Source organism: Drosophila guanche, unplaced genomic scaffold (assembly GCF_900245975.1).
Source record: "Drosophila guanche unplaced genomic scaffold, DGUA_6, whole genome shotgun sequence".
Lineage (NCBI taxonomy): Eukaryota > Metazoa > Arthropoda > Insecta > Diptera > Drosophilidae > Drosophila > Drosophila guanche.
In genome coordinates this window covers 4397228-4422108 of record NW_022995748.1, presented here as the reverse complement: position 1 = coordinate 4422108, position 24881 = coordinate 4397228, and the positions used below count along the sequence as shown (strand labels likewise).

At 42.2% G+C, this 24881-nt stretch overlaps 1 protein-coding gene across 3 annotated transcripts in view; it reads right to left on the bottom strand.

The window, feature by feature from the left end:
• The window catches only part of LOC117584167, an 80272-nt gene extending 62655 nt beyond the window's left edge, over positions 1 to 17617 (bottom strand). Inside the window, exons 1-2 of one of the 3 annotated variants that reach the window (XM_034272931.1) lie at positions 16857 to 17617; positions 6211 to 6306 (exon numbers count right to left, since the gene is read on the bottom strand). In XM_034272931.1, coding sequence (XP_034128822.1) covers positions 6211 to 6265 — 55 coding nt within the window. In that variant the 5' untranslated portion in view covers positions 6266 to 6306; positions 16857 to 17617. The remainder of the gene's footprint in view (positions 1 to 6210; positions 6307 to 16856) is intronic. The other 2 variants (XM_034272932.1, XM_034272933.1) reach the window with 2 other exon arrangements.
• Positions 17618 to 24881: the final 7264 nt, after the last annotated feature.

Sequence of the window (24881 nt, the reverse complement as noted above, 5' to 3'; positions counted from 1 at the left end):
ATTTACGTTGCTGTTGTGCGATGGCAGCAGCCACATGCGGCACAAACAGTGTGCTGGAGAGAGGTATGTGGTGGGGGGGGGGGGGGGGGGGCACAGTCCGAGGGAGAGACAGATATCGCACACACACACACCTGGAATATGGGATTGGGGTTCACCCCGAGTTGTCCGCAAAAGGTGGCGGCAAAGGTGCAGTGCGGTCAATGCGTTATTTGCAATTCATTGCAGCAATGGGAATCGAAATGGGGCATTCAGGAGAAGGAGCGCGAGGAGGGGTAGGAGCTACAGTGGGTGATACCTTGCCCCAAGCCATATGCCAGAGAGAAACAGTGACAGAGAGGGAGAGAGGGAGAGGGAGACACACCGTTTCTGGTCTGCATTCAGCTTTATGGCTTAATTTTTCGTTGCTGAGGCTGCTGTGTTTCTGTTTCTGTTGCTTTTGCTGTTTGTGCCACACATTTTGCAAGCAATTTAAATGCTAATCAATTTGCCACACGTTCCATGGAGCGTAAAGCGTGGAATGGTGCCCAATACATTCCCCCAATCCCCCAAGCTCCCACCATCACACACAATTAAAACAAACAAAGTCGCCAAGAATTATGAAAAAATGGGAACAGCATCGAGCAGTAGGCAGAGGGCCTGCAAGACGAAGCCAAATGAAATAATAATCACATGGAAAGCAAATAAATATGGCAGGGACATAACAGAGAATAGAGAGACCAAGAAGATACCTCGTAATATCCAAAAAAGTGTTAGTTTGGTTTTAGAAATAAGCGAATAAATTATTTGAAGTACTTTTTTGTGGAGTTTTTTTTCGTAAATTTCACACTATTCTGTCTCCTTTGCTATTTCCATACCCTGCCTTACTCTAAGCCAACGTTAAACTACACTAGAACAGAAAAAGTTACCATTTCACTCCTTTCATCAAAGCTCAGGAAACATTCTCTACCCCCTGCGGATCACACCCTACCATGCGGGGCTCCTGGAACAAAAATTCCGCGTCAAAATGGAATTTATATCACAAAAAAATATATATTCCGTGCATAGAAGATTTGGTTTTTTTTTGATTATTTTTTGCATAACTCGTCGACTGGTGTTTGCTTGTTCTAGGCCAGGCCAGAACCAACGGGTGGGTGGACCGGGACAGGCAGGACAGAACCAGACCAGGCGCAAGAGACCAGGATGGACGGTTCAGAGAGCTCCAAATGGAAAGAGGAAAAAGTTATGAACGATGGATGTGCAGGTTGGATAAAGCAACACGTTGAATTTGAATAAAATGTGAGGAAAGTGAGTGAAATATTTAGAGTGGCAGAGATTCAGAGGGGAGCAGAGATAGTGGGAGAGATGAATGGGAATGGGAATGGGAATGGGAAAGCCAGATAGGGAGTCACAGATAGCAAACGAGGGAACAAAATATGTGGAGCAAAGTTTGATTTATGAGTTCGATTCGTAGATTATTCGATGTAAACAGAAACCAAATCAGTCGCCCCGAGAAATGAAAAGTTGGACTTAAAGAGAGGCAAGGATTTTCTGCGTAAAATAAATTTAAGTTTGATGCAGATTTCACACGAGTTTCATTCTCTCTAAAATTCAATTAAAATACTTTTCTGCAACAGCAATTTCTGACACTTAAAACTGCAAAATCTTAAAAAAATATTCGCAGAAAAAGGTGTCCTCAAGCAACTTTAATTTTCACCACACAAAAAACAGCAGAAAAGCTTCTTTTGTTATAAAAAAATGAAAGAAAAGAAAACAGAAGACTTCAAGTGAAAAATTGAGCCAACTTGAAAACTTTTCCACTGATTGTTAAAAACATTGTCCGTCTGCGGAAGCTCTCTTTCCGGGGAACTTTCACTGCAACTCCGCATCATTCGCCCGCCAAAAAAAACCCACTTTAATAATAAAGATAATAAAAAAAGAAAAGACCAGTAGCAGATGGAGGGGAGCTATTCAGGGGAAAAAACAGAACCAAGATGAAATTGCATTACGTCGATTTTGTGAATTTTTCTATGCAAAGAGAAAAGTGAAGGCAGAGCCGGGGGAAAAGCTGAAAAAAATTCGATGCGGAGATAGCCAAAGGAAGCTAGACCGGCTGCAAGTGGCTTAAAAAGTGCCTCAAGATGTGGCAACATTGGTTTCGGACAGAAGTTACTTTGCATCTCTTAAGGAGAGTCCACGACGATGGGACACAGAAAAAAGGAAATGAAAGCAGGGAAAAATGGCAGAATAAAAGGATAAAGATTTTCATTGGTTTCGGCTGCAGGCTGATGAAGCTGAAGCGGCTTTCAGGTACTACATTTCTTAGTCATTCATTCCTCATAAAATCATTCATTTGCAAAAGGCTAAACTTTCCACTCAGGGTGCGGGAGAGTAGGAAATGAATTGCATTGAAAGGACATTTTATAGATGAGTTTTTAAGATGGAAAGATAGCAAAAGGAAGTCCTGAAATGAGCTTCGATTCCTGATTTGGCTTAAGAGACTTTACATATTAATCTGCCTCGTTTCCTCAACCTAATCTTAATAACAACACAGATCGGCGCTTATATTATTGCTAATCAAGAGCATAAAATTATTATTTAGTTTCTTTTGAACATTTATTTCCTTTACTTTATTGTTTTATTGAATTATTGAGCATTAAAAGAACGCTATTAAAATGTCAAACATTCACTTTTGATGTTGATGAATTGTGTCAAAAGATTACATTGGGACTACAATCTTTTTAAAACACAAAGACTATAAGGGAATATTGAGAGTTTGGAAATTGTTGTGTTGCAATTGCTTCTTCGGAATGAATGATTCCCCAAGTCTAATGTACATTCATGTTGAATGTTGTTTGCTTAAACGTTGGGAAACCGATTCTACATTTAATTTCCTAGGTTTACGCGCTGTCTTAACCCACTCTTACCACAAAATGCTCTTGAGTTTATCTGCTTTAAATTTGTGTTTATCCAGGGCACACGACGTTCTTGCTTAAGTAATTTCTGCCGTGGTCTGATCGGGGCGAAGTTTGGGGGTGCTCCTCGTTATCTGGGTGCTGGGCGTGTTTTTAATTGCCAAGGACAATTAAAAACAATTTTGCAGGCACAAAAGAGTTGGCAATAAATTTAATTGGGCGGCACCAGAAACGCCCATTGACTTGGGCGGTTTAATTTCGGTCGAGAGCTAGAGTAAGGGGTGAGTATTTTCGCACCTAGTGACACGCTGTCTAGGGTTGCCATTGCCAGAGGAGTTGTGGCTGCGACTAGGGCTGGGGGGCAGCAATTTATGCGGCTGTCAGTTGCAGGGGCAACTTGGATTTTTATTGGCACCCGGCACGCAGCCAGGCTCCGGCATCCTGCTGCCTGCTGCCTGCTGGCCGGCTTTCCAACGCTTCCCCCATCGCTTAGCTGCCTCTCAAGTAATTGCATTGAGCACATAAATCAATTGAATTGCATTTTCATGCGACAAGTTTGGCCAACCCTCGACTCACGCTGGAAGGGCTGCCCTTGTCTGCAAGTGAAGTGAAAGCCAAAAGTAGTTTTTCTTTCCAGCTGTCTCTCATCTTTTTAGCCCCAGCACCAGTGTGGCAGCAAAGCCAAAAACCCCTTCAAGCGTAGCATAATCAATTGAAATTGCATGCAATGCGTCAATAGCACACCCAAGCCAGCCCCCCATCCCCATTCACATCCCCAACACCAGCACCCAAAAAAACTCAAGACCCAGACAAAGTAAAAAAGTCGAAAGGGAATACGAGAGCATGTCGAGAGCCCTTCTATGGGCTCCGTTCCCCTTGTTGTGGCTGCACGTAAAAAGATTATCGCAAACTTCGTTTATAGCTTATCAAATTAAATGATTAATGTTTCTCAATGTTTTTCCATTCTTTCTTGAATTCGTCTTCCCATTCCGTCCCAGTCTTAACCTTCCAGGAAAATGTCAGCAACAGTTTTCATTTCCGTTTTTCTTACTCTTCAAATGGTTTTTGTGTTGCGGTTGTTGTTGGTTTTATTTAAGTTTGCTCAACATTTTATTGGGAAAGTTTTGGTTGTGTGACATTACCGCCAAGCTGATTTGTGGTTTTTTATTTGGAGAATTGTTTGAAAACTTGGAAGTCTAACAGGTTCAACATGGAGATGAAATGTGGTTACATGCAATAGATGCTCATACATACGTTCCACATGGAGTCCACATATGTTTTATGTATATTATTTCGTTTTTAATGCACAATTAATGGAAAATAATTGTTTCTCGGCGAACTTTGTGTTAACTTAAGTTCCACATTCGTTCTACTTGGGTTGCACTCGGATTGTGCACTGTGTACCAAATGTATCCTTCCAGAAAAACACACCCCTAATGCATATATCGACTGCAACTTTAAATTTCATTATAAACCTTGTTACAAATCCCAGTCAATAAGCACCCAAAGGGGGGAAACCTATTCCTCTAGCATTTACTCTGCAGTAAATTTGTGTTTTATTTGTCTTGTCTCATAAACAAAAGTTCACCGTTGCATCAGAAAATGTTTTCATCTTCCACGCGCACACAACACATGATCCACAGGCACACACATTCCCACATTAATCAGTCGGGGCGGGCAGACATGGTACTAGTCGTGCTCGTACTTGTACGCACTCGGAAAATATAACTCATCAGGGCACAAATTACAAAGACAAACGATGACTGACAACCGCAAGGCTTTTTTGGCTGAATTTGAAAACGGAACGAGAGTGAGGAATGGGAGGGGAGCAACAGCCAGCCTGGCCACCACTTAGCACCCACAATCCACAGAGCTGCACCATCAGCAGAGGAGGAGCACGAGCAGCAGCAGCATAACAGGGGGGCCAGGGCTCGGCGTTTTTGTTAATTAAACAAATGCCGCAGTGACATGTGCACATCACGAGATGTGATGACTTTGCCGGGTTTCGGGTTCGCGTTCGGGTTCGGGTGTGGATTCGGGTTTGGGTTTGCGATGGGTTTGGGGCTGTGGTTTAGTGCATCTGCATTCGGTGGGGTGGCGAAGCGGGGTGTTGGGTGGCTTGTGGCCATGGATCTCGAATGTGGATGCCAAACGCGCAGGCACACACACGCACACACGGAATTTCGCTTGACAAAAGCGCACACAAATAACGGGGAAAACAGGCGACGGCCACGGCAACGACGACGACGACGACGACGACAATGGCTCCGCATGCAATTTAATTTATTTCAATTGCAACAGAATTATTACGACAGTCGACAAAGTGCCGCCGCAGAGCAATTTGCTCAGCTTCCCTGACTACCCTCAATAAATTCCCATTTTCTTGCTTCCATTCCCTTCCCTCTTTCCCGTGCCCCTTTCTTGTGCGCTTTTTTTTTAGGGAATTGTTAATAAACAAATTCATGCGCGAAGAAAGTAAACGCAGTAAGCGTCAATTTCAATTGAACAGACGCGTGGCTCCCGCGTTGATAACGACCGCTGTGGGGATCGGGCTACGGGGGGAGCTAGGTCACTCTTACAGTGTGGTCCAGGTTCCCTCCCTCTCTCTCTCTCTCTCTCTGTTTGTTGTTTTTACGTGGAAGAGCAGAAGTTTCTCAAAAGCGCGGTCAGGAAAGAGCAGGCTAGGGCTATGGAAACCAAAGTTTATTTCCTTTTACATTTAAACACTCCAATTTCAATAACCTTTTCAGGCATCAGATTCAAAGAATCATTTGAGAATGAACTCATTGAATATCACAATTCAACTCCGAACCTGATCTGATCGTTCCCACTGTACAGTGTGCCCGGCACTCGGTTTCCCTCTCGTAAAAACCAACTCCACTTTTGCCCGGCAAAACTCTAAACTGCAATTTTGCAATGCCACTGCACCATGGGTGGCATAAAGCATTCAATTTCGTTGCTGCTGCTGCTGCTGCTGCTGCTGCTGTTGTTGCAACTTGTATTTTTTGTTGGTGCCACTGGCACGCTTGGTGTTGTTTTTGCCATTGTTTGTTGTTGCTGGCTTGGCCAGTTTCAAGTGTAAATTAATTTATGAGGCACGCCATGAGCCCGGCGCCTGGCTGCGGTCAGAGTTGCCTCCGTATCTGTGTCTCCCAGCCAGCCTGCCCCTCGCTGACTGGAAAATGTCAGCCAGAGTGTGAAATTTCATATTTGAATATTCGCCAAAAACGTTGACAAATGAAGTCTGCATAATTGGGTAACATTTGGTCATGGTATGATAGAGTTTCTATGGTTCAATTTTGTATTCGCTCGCACTCACCTTTCAATGTGCCGATGAGCAACAGAGCGGCCAGCAAATTGTGTTGGCCAAACATTTTGATTGCGGGTGTTCTTCTATTTCTTTCTCAATGATTCTCTGCAATGGAAAGAAAAAACAATTCGTAAATGAAATGGAAATATAAATAGTATAATGAAGGGGGGAGGAGGGAGTCTCTGACACGCCTCTGAGTCATCAGAGGCAGACAGAAGTAATTTGTTTGCTTGTTTGGTTGGGCATAATAGAGACATTTCCATGGTCTGTTCTGGGTGTGTGCCGCCCAACCCTCAACGACAACAAGTGTGGGGGGAGGCGAGCGGAAGAGACGCCACCTGTCACCTGCGATCTGTTACCTGTTACCCATCATGAGACACCAGTCGCCGATTCGTTGTCATCATTCAAATGTCATTTCTGTAGAGGAGTATGATAGAACAATTCGTTGGGCCACAAATTGCTGTTTGACATGGCACCTGACGCTAATCAAAACTACACATGAGCTTGCATTTTGGTATACCCCTCTGTAATCGGTGCACCCCTCCCCACCCGCACAAGCCCGGAGGCACAATTAAGCTCGAATTGAAAGTTTTGTTTTTGTGTGTGCCATCGAAAATGTTCATTAGTGCCCGAACAGACCAGACCCCAAAGGCTCGACTGGATTTGAATTGGATTTCAACTTTTGTCCATCCATGAGGGGGGGTAGCTCCCCCTCCAGCCTTGCCATATCGAGCCACACATCCCATTGAATTCGAAAATCGTTCAATGATTGTCATCGTAGGTGTGACTAATTGTTGGTCATTTATCTTCTTCGCTTTCTTTTGGGATTCCCATTCTGTTTTTTTCTGCTTTGTCTCTGTTCCCTTTGCTCTTTTGGGTTTCCATGGAAATCATGAATAATTTGAGCTCTAAATGGAAAGACTGGGATAGGCCCTGGGCCTTATGTGTCTCTAATTGATGGATAATTGAAGGTCTACTCCGTATGGAGAGTACAGCTCAGAGTTGATCAATTGACTGAAGAGGTGAGCAGGAGGTGATGAATGAATCGGGGAGAGCAGAACTTGAAGGAAATATCTTTAATCCGTTTGACTCTCTTCTTGCAGTAAAACGAAACTTAACTTTAATAGAAGAAAACTCTTTGGCAATAATGAGGAAACTTAATAACAATTTTCGGGACAGAGGACACAGAGACCAGCATGCATCCGATTGCAATTTTCGAGCATTTTGCCGAACAATTACTACACATGTGACCCCCTCCTAGAACCCTGAAACTTTCCAACTTCTCTGACATGCACTCATATTTATATCACATGGATGTGGGCCAATGATTGGGCTTTGATTGACAAAAGGAAAGACATTTCGTGGTGTGTGGATGGTAGAATAGAGTGCGAGGAGAAAACGAGCAGAGTATTCCGTGTAGAGCCTGGGAAGTGTTTGCATGCAATCTCCTACCTGACAGATGTAAACTTCAACTCACACTGCAAATGTATTCCCATAATGTGACTTGTAGTGGTGTTTCTTTTTTTTTTGTATCTGTCTATGTTTGAGCCTTGTATCTGTTCGTTCCGAAACAAGTCAACAAGGACTCAGTGCCATAGGCAACACCAGTGCCGCTCCGCCTCTCCACCTATCCTTCCCCGCCTCATTGTGGCATGAACAGACAATCCCCCCCAGCACTCCTCGACAGGTGCACGGAGCTCTAACACCGTCACACACGTCTCATTTTCCTTTACTTTCGTTTCGTTGGCTCCTTCTCTTTTCCGTATCTTTTTTTTTTTGGTTGGCAGAAAACTAATTTCAAAGCAAATGCGATACAGTCACAAGTGACTGAGACGACGACTCCCCAGCCTGTTGTTGGGTTTCCTTGGGGTGGCGCTGCTGGTCTCGTATGTCAGCCTGTCAGCGATACTCTCTCCCTGAGCTGGGTCCTGGCCAGAGCCCTAAATAACTTGAGCCAGGTGAGAAGACTTCATTCGCAGTACATGGGGATTGAGGTCAAAGAAATTTGTACCGGAAAACTGTAAGGCAACGAAATAATCAAACCAATTAGAATGGAAAACGAGAGCGAGCAGTGCACTACGGACTTAACAGAAAACCTGCAAAAACGTTTCACACTCTTTAAGGCGTAGTTATCATTCGATTCAGTGATTTATTCCACCAACTTTACTCATTTGTTGCCCTTAATTTGCTACCCTCTAAAGGGCAAACCTAATTCGTTGTATCTCGGGGAAACGATCTCGCATGGCTCGCGTGTTTTGGCAGCTTCATTTGCATAATTCTGTCGTTAAGTGGCGGAAAAGTGTAATCGAATGAATGAGTAGATAGACGCACACTCCGGGGAATGCCCCAACGCCCACACACTTGACTTCACTTCCCCTTAGACTGTAATTAGAAGTCAAATTTATTGAAAAATTAATTGCAATTTTGGCACAATGAGAAAATCATATGATACTCTCTTTCATTTTCCTCTCTCTCTCGACCCACAATGACAAATGAATGGAAGACAAAAGGGCAGCTGGCAGCTGGCAGCAGCCCCACAAGTGCCATGGGGACACGCACTAAAATAATGGAAACTCGAAGAACTTTTACTTCTTTTTGTTCATGTGTTCATGATGGGGAAAATGAAATGTTGCCAAGGACAGAAGCCCATCCCCTCTGGCCACCTTCTGGCCATCGAAAATTGAAAAGTTATCAATTACAGCTCCTATTTGAGTGATTGACTTTTCCTCACCTGTCTTCTGTCCGCTCTGTCCTTCTATAATCTAGCATATGCCAAAAAAAAAAAGAAATGTTTTGTTCTTTGTGCTCGCTTTTCCTCTACATAGTACATGCCACATCGCACCCCAGGCATTTTCCGTGCTTCCTCAGCTCAGGTTACAATATCATGGCCCAGAGCGTATTGAGGTAATTGAATTTTGGTTTTTGGCCATGTAGCCGAATGATGAGGGGGTAGCCTCTGAGGTAGCATAAAAATGTTCAAATTGCAAGTGCAAAAATTCCCAAATTATTCAGCAAGTCTTTGTGAAAAGAGAAAGTGAATGCGTCCTGTGGGTGGGTTTGGCAAGGTTCAATGAAGCCATTTATCTGGGATCGGGTTTATAGTTTGGTAGCTGAGAACAGGTAGCCGAAAGTTTGTTTCTGGAGAATTTCTGGATGAATAAAGTATTCAATATTCAGTTTTTATTTTATTTATGTGTGAAATTCTGTTGGACCGACGATTATTCATAATTGTTCAAGTCACAACGAATGTTGAATTGATATTTATGTTGGTTTTTAATTGGAAGTATAACATAAATTTGCCAGAAGACTTGCAAAGACGGAGTCAAAAAAGAGAAATAAATAAAAGGCAAATATGCATCTCTTGCCTTTGGTCTGCTTCCAGATATATTTAATGAAATAATTTGTACTAGAATGAAGATTCATCCTTTTGAAAGCAGTAACCAAATCTCTATTACAATTCCCCACCTCATCAAGAACTCACCACAAAAATATTCATGAATATTAACCCATAATCGCACCAATTTCATTCAGCCACACAGAAGCACTTGACTTGATTGAAGGCAGATCAAGTTGCCCCAACAAAAATGTTTGTGGGGGCACCACTCAAAAAATTAGCCAACATAAAATGATGATGATGGGAATTAATTAAGTCAAATCGAATAAATAACAAACAAAGCAGGCGAGGGAATTCCAATGCAATGAGAAATTCTTTTTTTATAGAATTTATTGGGATTCTTTTGGATGGTGGAATGAGGTGGAATGAGGGAGCTGGGGACAGGGATCTCGCCCACTTGTGGCGTTGCCAAATCGATTTCAAAACTCCATAAACAAAACGAAGGCGAGCGGGCCGGGCCCTACGGCAAATGTGAAATCTCAAGCCATCCAATAAACCGACAACAGCAGCACAGCAGCAGCAACAACAACCAGAGGGAAAGAATAATAGCACTGAGAATGAGGAGCATTTATAAACAACAAAAAGAGGCATTCTGTTCGCTTTAATTTGTTTATTTTGTGCTAAAGAGCAACACGCATCGAGTGCCATAAAAAATCAACAGGCAGCAGCCGTAGCTCCCACCCAAAACAATGTGGACTGGGCTCTGAGGGAAACTTACAAAATTTATAAACTGTGCAAACTTCGGGCAGAGGGCAGTTCGCGTATCACTAAGAGTAGAAGCAGCACCCAGCACCGGCAGCAAAGAACACCATAGAAAAAGGCTAAACTGAGAAGGAGAAAATATTTATGCAAACGTCAATTGGGTTGCAATTGAATTGAGCCATGAGGCATGAGGCACGTACTTCTGCTTGCCCGTATTTATACACTATAGACGGAGTATAATAGCAATGGCAAAAGGGAGGGCATGCAAACTGGAAGCTTGACATGCATTAAATAAAAAAGGAATAAAATAGCCAAATCATAGAAGAGCAAACCATGGACCATGTGTTGAAGCTATTCCACTTTGTCTTGCAGGATCTCAAACCATTGTTGGTCTGTTCCCACTCATTCAATTATTTAGAGCTATTGAATGTCATCCCCCACGACCATTTCCAAAGAGCATTTGTCATTCGTTCGAATCCATCATCTATGAATTTGTATTTGTATTTTTTTATTAGGATCCCATACATTTGCCCCCCGCTCGTTGCACGTTCCATCCCACCCAAATTGATATACAAGTCAGACGACGTGACGTATGAGTGATGATGCGTGTGCCACATCTCTTCACCATGCCCCAGTGGCCCATAGAAAGCAGCACCCATCCCTGTGTAAACATTCGATTCGATGGCAGCGGCAGCAGCATATGAATGCCATATTTGATATAGCGCCAGTAGCTATAGGGCCGAAAAGAGTTCGATGGGAGTACGAATACGAGTACGAGTATATTGGAAAATTAGGTTGCAGCGACGCCGGCGCCAGTTCCGATATGGAAAGAGAGAGAGAGCTTCTGGCTTGTTTATGCCACTTGAGGCATAGCCCCCTCCGCCCCCGGCAACCATCCTAATGTGCAACATTTGATTGACTGACTGAGTGACTGAGCGAACGAGTAAATGATGATTGTCTGCTGCACAAGTGCCCATGCCCATGCCCATGCCCATGCCCATGCCTCCGTATCCCTATTGATTTGCAACTATTGGATTGCCGATTTGCCGTAATGTGCCTTACACAATTCCATAATTTATTTGATTGATATGCCATATACACAGCAGATACATGTATGCCTCGCGCATTTCTATAAATTATTTGCCATGGCCTCTCGCCATTTGTTTGCCGCTAATTTGACTGTCAATCAATCGAGAGCTCAACTTTTTATTCTGCCCCAGAAAATAACTCACAAACGTATGTGTGAATATATTTTGCATTTGTTTGCTATAATTTTTTGGGTTTCAATTTTTGATTTCATTTATGCAAACATATTTTTGCAACTGTAAAGAATATTCCCAGCTTTTTAGGCAATTGACTTTAGTTGCTGCATATGTTTGCTTACGTACAAATAAATTCCAATATTTATGCCATACAATAAATGTATCACTTTGTAATAAATATTATGTAGATACGCCAAATAAATACAAAAAATATAAATATTTACATTCGAAATTTATTTTAAATTTCAAGTTGTGTGAAATAAATATTTTGTTGTACAAATTTTGAATGAGTCGTTGGCAGCAAAAGTGTGAAAAATTGTGTCCCAGAGTGGTTTGCAATTACTTATTTAGCATTGTAATTTTTTACAACGTTCCGTGGGCCTTCAATTACATATTCAAGATGTTAACTTTTTCACGGATTTATGGGGATTTATTTTGCAAAAGAGATTTATTTATTTATGTTTTGCATATTTGATGGTATCATACTTTCAGCTTTTCTGCTTATTGAACAATAATTTCTTGTATCCCTAACATAGTTCCATAAAGAATTTCCATCACATTCCAACCATGGAATATTTAACATTTTGCTGGTTATTGGCTTTGAGCAAAACATTTATATTCAACTTTCAATATCGTGTTTCAACGCTTAGCTTAAACTAATTTCCAATTAAATCGATAAAATCAAAATTATACTCAATAAAATATACAAAAAAAATTCAAAATTAAAAATAAATACAATTTCCATTGTGCAAAAATATGCCTTTGATTATTCTCAACACAAAGGCCTGTCAGCCATGAAAAGTATGAATATAATACAAGTATAAATACTTGTATTATCCATACATTTTTCATTGAAATTTTTGGAATTTTCGATCAACCCATTTCACATAATAAAAGCTGCACACAATCTCCATGGAGTATGGAGTGTCGAGGGCTCAAATTAATTGCCAGAGTGCGACGGCGGAGCGCAGCCAGGTTTCTCAATATATTTTGGCAAGATAATAGAGAGAGACAGAGACCGAAGACGACGAAGGTTTTGGTTTTATTTAACTTGGTCCCAACCAAATCAATTGGGAATATGCCATAAATTTGGAAAAACACACAGGAAGCTATGGAAGCTAGTAAAAAAAGGTAAAACCTAGAGTGGCACGACAATGAGATACCCAGGACTATGTGGAGGACTTCAGGTATATGCATGAGCTTCGTAAATTATCCTAAAAATGTCTACTAAAATATCTGGATCATTGACGGTGATGTTCCACAATTGCTGCTGATTTCAAATATATTTAATATACTCTCCTGCTGGCAGTAAAATATATTTACAGAAATGGAATAAACTCTTTGTAATCAGATGGAATGAAATGAGAGTTTACTGTGTAAAATATTTGAGTGTCTTCGCTTCAGCAGCAGCAGCACCAGCATTATCGTCAGCACCATCATCATCATTTATTCATGACAATTTTTGCTTCTTGCAGATGCAGCTGCAGCTGCAGCAACGGAAATGAAATCGAGTCACAACTATGCAGAGAGCTTTCAGGTGAAGTTTCCAACAAATGAGAAACATCCTCTCATCGATAATGCACACTAAAACCACACAAAAAATGGGGTAGAAATGGCCGGGCCAGGACTATCAAATAATTTTCAAGCCACAAGTCAATGAGGAATTTGCATTTAGAGTTGGGTCCAGACAGCAGCAAAGAGATGGTCTCCAATGCAGCCCTAAATAATGAAAATATTCTATAACTTTGCATAGACGAGGGGATGGCCGGAACAGCCCTCGGTTTCAACCAGTTCACAAGGAGCAAAGAGCTGGCGGACCTGTGTAAATGAGTTAACCACAAAATGTCAGTCACAGATACCTCAACCAGCACTCTGTCCTTCCACCATTTTTGGACCCACAAACACTCGGGTGATTTTTTTGTTGCTGGTTGCTGGGGAAAGAGTTGCCCAAAGAAGTTTTCTTTTCCATTTTTGTGCAAATAAAATCAATCAATTTTTGGTCGTGAAAGTGGCAAGTGGCAAGTGGCAGCCAACAGAATCACCAGCAGTGGCAGCAGCAGTCCTCTAAGTGCTGGGGCGACACTGAAATCTATTTGCTAAGGTGTTGACAAAAAAAAAGTGTTCTGTGGCAGAGGGCAGGAAGAATGAGGAGAGGAGAATGTAGACTTCAATTATACCCTTTGGGGGTTAAAGTGGTTCTGTCTTTGGCAGAACATCAAATGATTCTAAACTGAATTACCGCGGATCAAAGATGGACTGGCTCAACTCTAAACCTCTCGCGACTAAATGTAGCGATTTTAAGGCTAAGTAACGAGTATTTTACCAGTATTAACCAGAGCATGAAAACTCTCGCTTCCCTCTCCTCCATTGAAATGAGACTCCTTAATAAGTCATTGATTCCCAGCACATCGTGCGACAGACCCACTTTCCAGCTCGATTCTGTAATTAATAGAATCAACTAGAGACGGCAAACCCTTGGCAGTGCTCGAGTGCTGAATGATTTAGCAGCATCTCTGTCTGGCTGCCTTTCCTTTTTTGGAAGGGAAAACCGAGTCGAATTTTCATTAACACAAAAAAAACCGCAAGGGGGAAAACACACACAATTTCTGTGGCGGTTGTGTGTGTGGGATATCTATCTACATGTAATGCCATGAAAATAAAAATCAATCAACACGTTCGCTTAATAGACCCAAGCAGCCCAGTCGGCTCATCAGATGTAAATGTGTAGATGTATCTGCAAGATACTTTTTCGAGTGGTTCCAAGTATACATTTGTGTCTGAGTATCGACTGAAGTATTGCACAAAGACAAATTGCTTTTGTCTCTAATTTTAACACGACTTGACGCGGTCTTCTTCTCTTTTCATTTTCATTTTCCCTTAATTTGCCTTTGCCATGGGAGTGCAAAGTTGTTCACACGGTTAAGGGTTTTTCTTGTTTTTGTTTTATTTTTCGTATCTTTTGCTGGTTTCGGTTCTTTGTGGAATTGATTGGCGCACGTTTTGCGCGTGGCTAAGCGAACAAAAATATACAGCAAACAAAAAACAATGAGCCAACAGAATAAAGAAAAAGTTTAACAAAGTTTGCCCAAGAAAAAGTACAACAATTTTATGACCCGTCTGTCGAAAGGGCCACAAGAAATGCATTCCGAAATTTTCACATTTACATTTTGTGTGTTTTTGGTGTTTGGGTCCCCATGTTTCAAAAGAGACTGATTCATCTTTATCTTGATACTCTTTCGGAGCACTGGGTACTGGGACCTCTATCAGATGTTTGTTATGAAGATGAAGTTTATCTTTTAGTAGATTTTCTTACGACTTACGACTATATAGATAAACTAATGATACAATCAACCTGCAAGAGCATCAACTGTTTCGACTGCATCTGTTTTGCCCTTCTTATCTTCTGGTTTTGCTGGTTCACTTCGGTTCGATCTTTATTGAATGACTGACTGTGTGGCGTCTCCGAATTGCTGTAGCTTGTTCCTGTTGTGCTGTTTCTGGGTCTGCCTGGAACAGCACTTTGTGGGTGCTTAAAACAGCTGACAGGCCCCACTGACAGATTGATGAATGTTGATGCTCCCATCTCCCATTTCCATCTCATCGCAGCCAGCCCAGCCAGCCAGCCAGCCAGCCTCCCAGAAGCACTCTCTCTTTCTCCGACTGCTGGCTGCTGGCTGCCGGCTGTCTGTTGTTGTTTTTTTTTTCACATACTCGTATTGTGAATCTTTTCCACACTTTTAATGAAAATATTTTTTCGGGAGTGAAAACGTGCTATTTTCATTTGACTTTGCGGCCTGTCCGTAGATTTACGTCTTGGCTGTCTGGGATTTATGTTGGATGGGGGCCAGGTTAATTTTTATTGGAGGCTAATAGGGCACACGACTCTCGCGGCCCACTCTTGGAGAGCGTGCCTCAAATCGTTGACAATTGGGATCAATTTGGATGTTTTTTTTTTCGTCTGTCTGTCTCCCCCGTAGAAGTATTTCCATTTACAGCAGACAAGACAAGGGCTTTTCATTAACTTGATGGTTTACAAATTTTGATTTGCTATGCAGCAAAACGGTCAAGCTGTCTTGGGAGAGCTTTCCTGTACAGTTGTAACTACACCAGAAATACCGAAAGCAATCAACAAGCTACAAGAAGATTAAGTTCCTGGCTGTAGCTACAGGAAATTCTCAGGTGTAAATGGATGGAGATTAGATGGAAACTATTGAGTATTTTTCTATAAGAACAGCAGCTTTGAAGATGAAGGACAGGGAGAGAGCATGACATCAAATGTGAAGGCATCAACTTCTTCAGTTGGCTACTTTCTGGGCTATTTTAGTCATTTTTTCCGAAGTCCACATTCAAATATTCGCAATAACTCGAACATCTCCATACAAAATGGGTTGTTAAATAATCCTGAAATTGGGTCAATCATTTTATACACCACTCTTACATGTCATAATCCGTTCCAATCTACATACAATTATTCTGCGCCAACAAACAAAAACTTAAATTCAAATTGAATAATACAGCCTTTGATTTTCCACAAAAACTCTATCTTGCTTCCACTCAAATGACCATTTCAAAACAAAAACCCAGCTCCTAAGAACACATATTCATATTGCTACAAGATCAATAAATAATACTCAGTATATTCACCCTTTCAGCCACATAAATTCTATGTGCGTGAAGCAAATATTTAATCAAAGCCTAAACAAAGCCTAATCAACATTTTTCACTTGGAAAAATTACACAAATTTAATCTATTCTCAAGGGAAAAAAGATACTGTATGGAAACAGACAGTACTTTAGTTTCTCATTCTTGGTTTAGCAGAAAAAACTCTTTGGGATTAAGCCATTTTGACGGTTTGCAAATGTATGCAAATCCTTTGGCAAATCCCTGATTCTCCGGCCAAGGTTTCGACAAATTGGAGACCATTTTCCTCGCTAAAACTCGACCATAAATAAACAAAATATTACACACAAAAAAATGTCTACAAAATTCTCGCGAAAAAAGCGAAAAACAACAATGTAAACGGACGCATTTTCCGACCCAAAAAAAAAAAAAAAGGACATACCCCCGGAGAGCAGGACCAGCACTTATTGCGGGTGTTGTTCGTGTTTATTTGAATGCAAATGTTTGTTATTTTTTCAGGTCTGGCGTTTTTTACGCACTTTTTTCTTTGGCCCCCACCTTAAACATTTTCCCAGTACTTTTGGTTTAAAGTTCAGCAATGTTGTGTATTATTGTATAATTTAATTTGGCTTCATTTCAGTTTGTTTTATGCTAATTAACAGGTTGACACACTTACTTACAAATTTGTTGTTCCGTTTTCGCCTCTCGTTCTCCCCCTTTCTTAGGTTCAGCGTTCCACCGTTCACGTTTTTCTTTTGAGCTGTTTGATTAGGGATGGATTTCGGATGGATGGTCTAACGTTAGATAAATGAGCGATTTAAATGCTAATTAATTGTTAGACAGATAACACTGGCACTCACACACGCGGGTGGACACGCACAGACATGCACAGATGAGAGAGAGTTGTATCACTTAGCACACTGGCAGGGGCACACTGGCAGAGATATCTCGTTTCTTTGTTTCAATCTTTAATCTCTGTTAATTTAACAATTGCTCTCTAGTTGCCTTTTGTTCCGTTACCGATGATCTGCGGCAGCGATTGAGGCATCTCATTCGATTGATTTCTTTATTATTCGAAACGATTTTTTGTATTTGAAATTTTTCAAACCCGATTAACGGTCACACTAGCACACACACACACACGCACACTGGCACGCTTTGGCATCACTGTGTCACGAGCCACGAACTGTAAATCTCAGAAGCGAAGAGCATTTGTTGAGGTGGTAGATGTGGGTGGAACAGAAGAATAACCGTTATTCCAACCCGCTCGCCTCAGAGACTGAATTCACTTTGCTTTGGTTTGGTTTCCCTTCTCCATACATACAGATTCACTTTTCACTTTTTGTTAAATTTATTTTAAAAATGATCCACATTGGTCCAAGCTCACACGTTTTTAAACAATTGTCCCTTTATTTACTTTTATTGTTAAGATTTTATATTAATTTTCGAAGTTTTCCACACAAGCCAATTCACGACGACGATTTGAAATTGAATGCACGCGCTTTGCCTTGGTTTCCCTTCACCATACAAACATATTCCCTTAACATGTGCTCATTTTCGCGTTGCATTGCTGAGTTGAGTTCGTTGGCAACTTATACACATGTTTGATCCAACGTCGACTGAATTCGGTGTGGTGGCAAGGCCGTTTCGTGTACAACTTTGCTGCCCGCCACTACGTCATACCAGAGGTTGCATGCAACATCGAGCCGAAGCCGGAGCCGAAGCCGGAGCCGAAGCCGGAGCCGAGGCAGGCAAATGTCAAACCGAAGGTTGAACCCGAAAACGAACACTGAAGTAACAGATAACGATAACAGAAACATCCCGACGGGATAAGCTATCCTCAAATATCCAGGTCTAGCCATCTGACTAGTCAACAAGGGCCACCTCAAGCCCTATTTTAAAAGTGGTATAACTTCTATCTTAGCAGTGGAAATCAAATGTTTACTGTTGGGAAAGCACTTAAACTTCAACAGAGGCAACTTCATATATTTTTTAACGATTTTTAAAACAGTTGTATCAATTAAAAACTCTATAAGCTATCTTTTATACCGAGTTTTTCGCTGGAGAGAGCTAATAGAGCGATGGGAAATAACAAACAAAAAGTACAAATAGCACCAAATAGTACAAACAATGTACATTTTAACTAAACAATAACCTAGTTATTGTGATTAAGTGGCCCAAGCCAGAGCCACACAAGACATTTTATGTTGTGCTAGAGCGCCACCTAGCGATTCGCTGCTAAAACCTCGTAAGATATGTTCGAAGAGGGGCAATGCTCGATGCTGCCAGCTCGAAGCGGGGTAATGTTCGATGTTGTGTGCTCTGAGCAAACCAAGTTCGTTGCAACCTGCTGCAGGAGAAGCCCGTGGGCACCCACCCCTTCGCTTTGAACTGCTCCACTCCGGTGGAAAAGATCCCGTTGCAGCGAGCCAAAACCGTTGTGAAAGCCCCCACTGGTAGAGATTTGTGTATGTTCTGGCTGGGGTTTTGCGTTGGGGTGAAGGTCAGGGTGAATCATCAACTGATTGGACATGATTGATCTTGCTGGAACAGTTGGGGACAGCTCTAAAAAAACTCTTTAAAGAATTAGGTTTTCCTTAAAGTAAAGTCGAGCAGGAATATCCCTAAGTGCTCTTTATTTAGCTAGGACCAAATAGCCCTTAACCTTGAACATTAACTCTCCATACAGTTAATCTGTTGAGCCCCTTCAACATGATTAAGATGAGCTAATTTAGATGGTAGCAATTCCCAAGTGAGAAACACACACCTAATAAAGATTATAGACAAACATAGAATAAAGTTTCATACTTTACGATACCATTCGTGCCCCTCCGACGGACTAATGTCATTTCCATCTTGCAGCCGAATCGCCCAAATCGACTCAAACCACAGGAACAGGGCCCATAGCCCATATCTACTTATAATGTAAATAGCGGCACGCCCATAAAACAATTTGCCCGACTTACAAATATCCCAACATTGTCCGAAGACCCCAAAAGAAGCAGCAACAAATTTAACACTTAATTGTATTAACAGGCCCAGGGTCCAATGACGCCGGGAGAGGGCAAGGGTACGTGTAGGTAGAGGAGAGGAGAGGGCCGAGGGCAGAGGGTAAAAGTAAACCCAAGCCAAAAACCAAATCCGGACGCGTGTCCAGTGCTGTGTTGTTTGCTTAAACAGTTTAGGGCCCGAGACAGAGGCACAAGCACAACACAAAGGACCATCCAATACCAGAAAGGAGCCCGACCAAGAAAACAGCACGAGAACAAACCAATGGCAGAGATTGGAAAGGCTCGGAGTGGCAGCAGGACAGCAGGATTTGATTGATGATTTTATGACATTGTTTACTCAAGTGATGATGAGACGAAGAGTCAGAGTCAGTCCATAGTCCATAGTCCAAAGCAGATAACCGGCCGGCCATCCTTTGTGTCCTTTTCTGGACTGGTGTCGAGTGAGGAGGCTCTTCTAATAATTTTCCCCCCGCGACCTACTTGAGAGATTTTTATGGCCGGGCTATGGCTTTCCCAAGAATGCTATCAATCTTTTGCTTATTAGGGATAATATTACAATTACTTGTAAGTGAGATAAGCCCAGGGCGGAGGGACTGTGTTTGGGTTGGGATAAGTGTTCAAGTGGCAGTCGCCTGTCCGCTCGCTTTGATCTCGGAGCTGTTGTCAGACATCGGGCTCAAGTGAAAAGTCAAATGATTGACACGGAAGGGATGAGATAGGAAGAGACACTACTTCTTCCTGCACGAAGTACTCCTACTTGGAGTCTCTTTCTATATCCAATAACACTCGTTCTCCATCCCTTGGAGCATCTTTCTACCTCCAAGAACTAGCGAAACACCTTAAAGACTCTTTCCTGTTCAACCTGTTTCAATTTAGTCATGAATGTCCGAAGCCCGCAGGTTTGTTCAGGCTCAGTTTCGGGTTCGGCTTTGAGTTAGCCAGGAAGCCAGCTGGTTCCATGGTCACCACACCGCATGTCCTTTGTCCTGCTGCCGGTTTGATGATAAATTAGACAAAGCCAAAAGAAAGGGAGCGATTGGAGGGCAGGCTGCCAGGCAGGCAGGCACGCAGGCAGGCAGTCAGGCAGTCAGGCAGCATTTGCGGCTCTTTAGTTGCCCTCACCGGCATTTACCTCTCCTTCGTCCTCCTTTCATTCTGCCATTCTTTCTCCTCTTTTCTTTTTATTGCTTTATTATGTTCCTCCTGCAGTCGAGTCCTGTCTTGTCCAATGTCCCCTGGATGTATGTGTGCCGTGTTTGAACGTGCATACGTGTAGATATGTAAGTGTATGCCTGAAGGTAACGGAGTCGATGAGTGGTTACATCACCAGTTAATGGCCCGGTAATTGCTTGGGGAATTTGTCAGCAGTTTTCTTCGGATCACTGCAATGCTTGGGACACATTTGATGTCAAAGATGGACTCAATCCGATGGGATGTCGTACGAATTTTAATTTTGAAAAACACATTAAAGTTAGCTCTGTCATTTCTTACCAAAAATGTTCCAGTAGGTTCATTTGTTCCCTATCGAATAATAACTAACATCTTTGCCAAGTTCTTTTAATGGCATTTGCAAGTACCCAATTTTTATTGACTTTAAACTGGCACATTAAATAAATGCCATATGAGTCGACAGTTGCGCCCAAAAGCACTGATGACTTGACTCATAAACATGGAAAGCAAATAAATTAAATAATCGAGAGTATTCCAGTGGAAAGTAATATAAAGAGCACGAAAAACCGAGCAGAGAAATGGAAATATTGTACATAGATTGTAAGTATCAAAGTCTCAAAGAAAGAAGATGATAGAAGACACTTTTCATGGTGTATTCAGCAGGATAATAGATGGCCATAGAAACACGCACTTTAAAATAAATAAAATAAGATCCGAAGTACTTAAGAGAACATTCCAAGGAATAATTACAGCAAATTAATCAAATGGTCCAAGATAAATTGCCGTCAAACCATTTAACTTAGCATTTAACATGCAAACCGAGGGACATTGATGGCACAGCTGGAGCTCTAAACAGATCGCGTTTGACACGTGGCAGGACACAGCGCTGAGGGAGGATCCCTGCCACACATAACCCCCATTGCTCTCTCAGTTTTCATCATCTGCTCAACACGACCACAAAAACCAGCAATAAAATTGGGAAAACCTTGAAAGCGGCAACCGTAGAATAGAATTAAAACACGTCTCCCCTGTCTCCCCTTTCAGGCACGAGTCCTTTACCATTTTGGTACATTTTTGATCGGGCGGGGGGTATTTGCTACGCGTATTTGCTGTTTGTACACATGTCAAGCTGTCAATTTTTATCTCTTTTTGTTGTTGTCGTTGGAAGGTGCCTATCGCTCTATCCCGCTCTCATATGCACCCTTTCCTGGCTACCTGTCTCGCTCCAGCTGTGGCTCTGGCTGACACCCTCTGGAATTGAGGATTATCGGGCGCCTTGTTGATTTATGGCCAGGGTACGAATTGTACCAAAATGCGAGTAAAAATGTGATTGGAAACTGATAAGCAACGAAACGCAGGATTTTCTCCTGAGGGGGGAATGGATAGTCGGAACAGGGGCGGGGAAAGGAGATCCAATGAGTGGGACACAGGGCTGATAGGCAGGAAGGAACGAGGTAGGATTATTAGTGTTACTGTCAGCTGGTGAAAGTGTTGAGTGCACGTCCATCAAGCTGGGGTCCGAGGCGATTCCCTGCCCACCCCCTTGAGACTGACATGTTTTGCCGTGAGTGTACCCAGAACCATGCGACGAGCAGCTGCAGTCACAGTGCCCTGCTGATGCCTTAATTTACCACTAATTTGTGCTTATCTTACTCCTTGCTTTGTCCTGCGCCCCTTTCCCGGCACACCGCTGCAAGTTTGTGCCACATGCCACGCCTGACTGGGGCGACAGTTGGAGCTGCGGTGGAGGCTGCAGAAGCCTGGGAAATCCCTCAAAGCATGCAAAACGCTTTAGCAACGCCTGTTTATGGGAAATTGTTGCTCGAGTAAGCAATCTGGGATCTTGGAAGCAAAACCAAAGCCGGCCAGACCCAGACCCAGACCCAGTCCCAGGTCCAAGCCCAGAACCAGCCTGGCCATCAGTCAAGCATTTATCAAGCATTCAACTGCTGTGCAGCGGAGGCTTTTCTGTTCCAGGAATTAGAATGATTTTATGGCTTACTCTGCGGCCACAGATCCAAATCGAACAGATATATCTTATGGCTGTCATGGATACACTTTACAACAAGAAAGAAATGTTGGAAATGCTTAAAAGAATTGTCAGAACGGACTTAAATGGCCAACGCAATGCAGAAAAATGTTAATAATTGTTCAAATCTCAGCTAAATCCGTAGAAATGTGCAAAGAAATTACAGTGTTCTCTTTGCCAAAGAAAAGTTGCCGATTATATTGTCGATTCTGTGCCAAAATGAAAGGAAACCATCTGACTCTGAGAGCTAATCTGTCCATAAATAAATTTTTGCCATGACCATAAATCAAAATTAAAATTGATTCACTAATTGAAGCAATTCCCTCAGCAATATCTGACTTTGTTTCAAATAATTCCACATTTGTTTGCCTACAAATTTAAAGTGTGTTTTCTTTTCGTTTCAATTCCACGTCCAGAATGCAATTCGAGCCAAATCAAAGAGCTCCAAATGAGTTCCACTTGAAGCAAAGGTAAACACTCAGCCGAATGTCACTGCTACACGTATGTGTGTAGGGTAGAGAGTATTTGTTTAGTTTTATGTGTAAGCCTTTCAATCAACTTTATTAATATTAATTGGCAGTATGGAGAGGCTGCCGAAGAGGGCAGAAGAAGGCATAAGGCTGAAGTAACACAATGCCAAAACATTCGTCAACAATTATACAATTCCACTCGAGGCAAAATTGCCCACAATGTGGAGAAGTGGAGAAGTGGAGAAGTGGAGAAGTGGAGAACGGAGAGCAGCAGCACTCTTAATGGTAATTCACTTAAATAATCATTAGTCAAACAATTTCATGGGCCAAAAACACAAAACCCTTTCCGTCCACCTGAAGCCCAGACCCACCCCCTGCTCCAACCGCAAAAAGTAAAAATAATATATTCTGGCTCTTATTTATAGCTCGATTTCGGGGGCTGAGGTTGCTCTCAGGGGTTGCTCTGGACCTGGGCCTGTGCTGAAGGGGCATCTCCAATTGAAATTCAAGTGCTCACTTCATTTCCACTTAATTTCTGACGCTGCGACGCGTTGACTCAATAAAAATAACAACAACAGAACAGCAGCAGTCCCCACAGCATCCTGGAATCCTTTCTCCATAATCGTTCTCCTTCCCTTCTGCTCCTCATTGTGTTGTGTTGGGATTTATTTGAAGGTATTTCCTCTTGTGGCAGTCAAATTAGTGGAAACCAAATTAAGATTCTTGGAAGTTTGACTCCGAAATGCCAGACGGAAAATGTATTAGAAGTTGGAAAATGAAACACTGATTGAAAAAACAGATAGAAGGACGAGGACAATCCACTTTTAATGGATTGATCTAGAGATATCTAGCTATCTGCCAACTGGCAGCAGCTGGAGGTGAGGTCTTTACTTAGTTTCTAATTCACACTAAGATTTCATTTAAACCTCTCCCTCTGCACAGTCTAGACCATAATGACCACTCATAAGTTCATGGTTCAATTAGGTCTTGTCATCTTTGTATGAGGTGCAGCACGAACAGGCATCAGCAATCCACTCTTCCGCTTATTCAGTTATCCAGCAATTATTCAATTATTTGATGAAAAGTCATAACAAACCCCATAACGAACCGAAACGAGCCTGACAAAAGCTCTTTTGTCATCATTATCGCTAACTATTGGCTCGTACCGGACCGGACTGGCCCGGAACACCCACACAATCCTGTCAGACGGCCGGGCAAAAACACTTTTCCTTTCCCTTTGTGTGCATTTCCATTCCCATTTCCCATTACCATTCGCCTGCTCAAGGACACACATGGTCTCTGACTAACCACAGACACGGCACGCCTACAGCCGCCCTCGAACCCTGTTCCTGTCCTTGTTCCTGCCCCCCCGTGCGTCTCCTCACTCTCTGTGTGTGGCAGGCGGCACGCGACAGACCAAATGACTCAGCAATTGAAAAGTTCAACAAACCCTGGAATGACCATAAACTATAAAAAATTTGAGAGAATGAGTACGAATGAATAGAGGAAGGAATGAAAAACAGGAATCCAAATAGTAGTGGGAAACATGCATTGGGAATTGACATTTATGACCCGGCATAAAAACCATATTTGTGCAGAACCTGGCCATGTGTGGGCTAAGGCTGGGCTGAATGTTGGCCTGAACCCCGACTGGCTTGATTCCCGGTCACGCGTCCGACTGCAGGCTGCCCCTTCGATGAAAGTGAAAAATATGCGCATGTTGCATGTAAGAAAACTGTTGTGGGTGCGATTCAGACTGATGGATACCTCAGTATTTGGGATAAGTTACATTTTGAGGCACACAACAATGAGAAATGTATAAAATGTACCAAGAGCTTCGGTTTCTGTGCAATTTTGTGCCTCAAAAGGTTAAACAAAGTTTGCTTATCCAAATGCAATTGTTAGGAAATGATAAAGGAAAACGTTAATAATATTTTAAAAATTTGAATTTGAATTTCGTTGGAGTAGTATTTAGATCAGTATTCAAAACGTTAAATTAGCTTCAATTAGTTGGTCTGGTC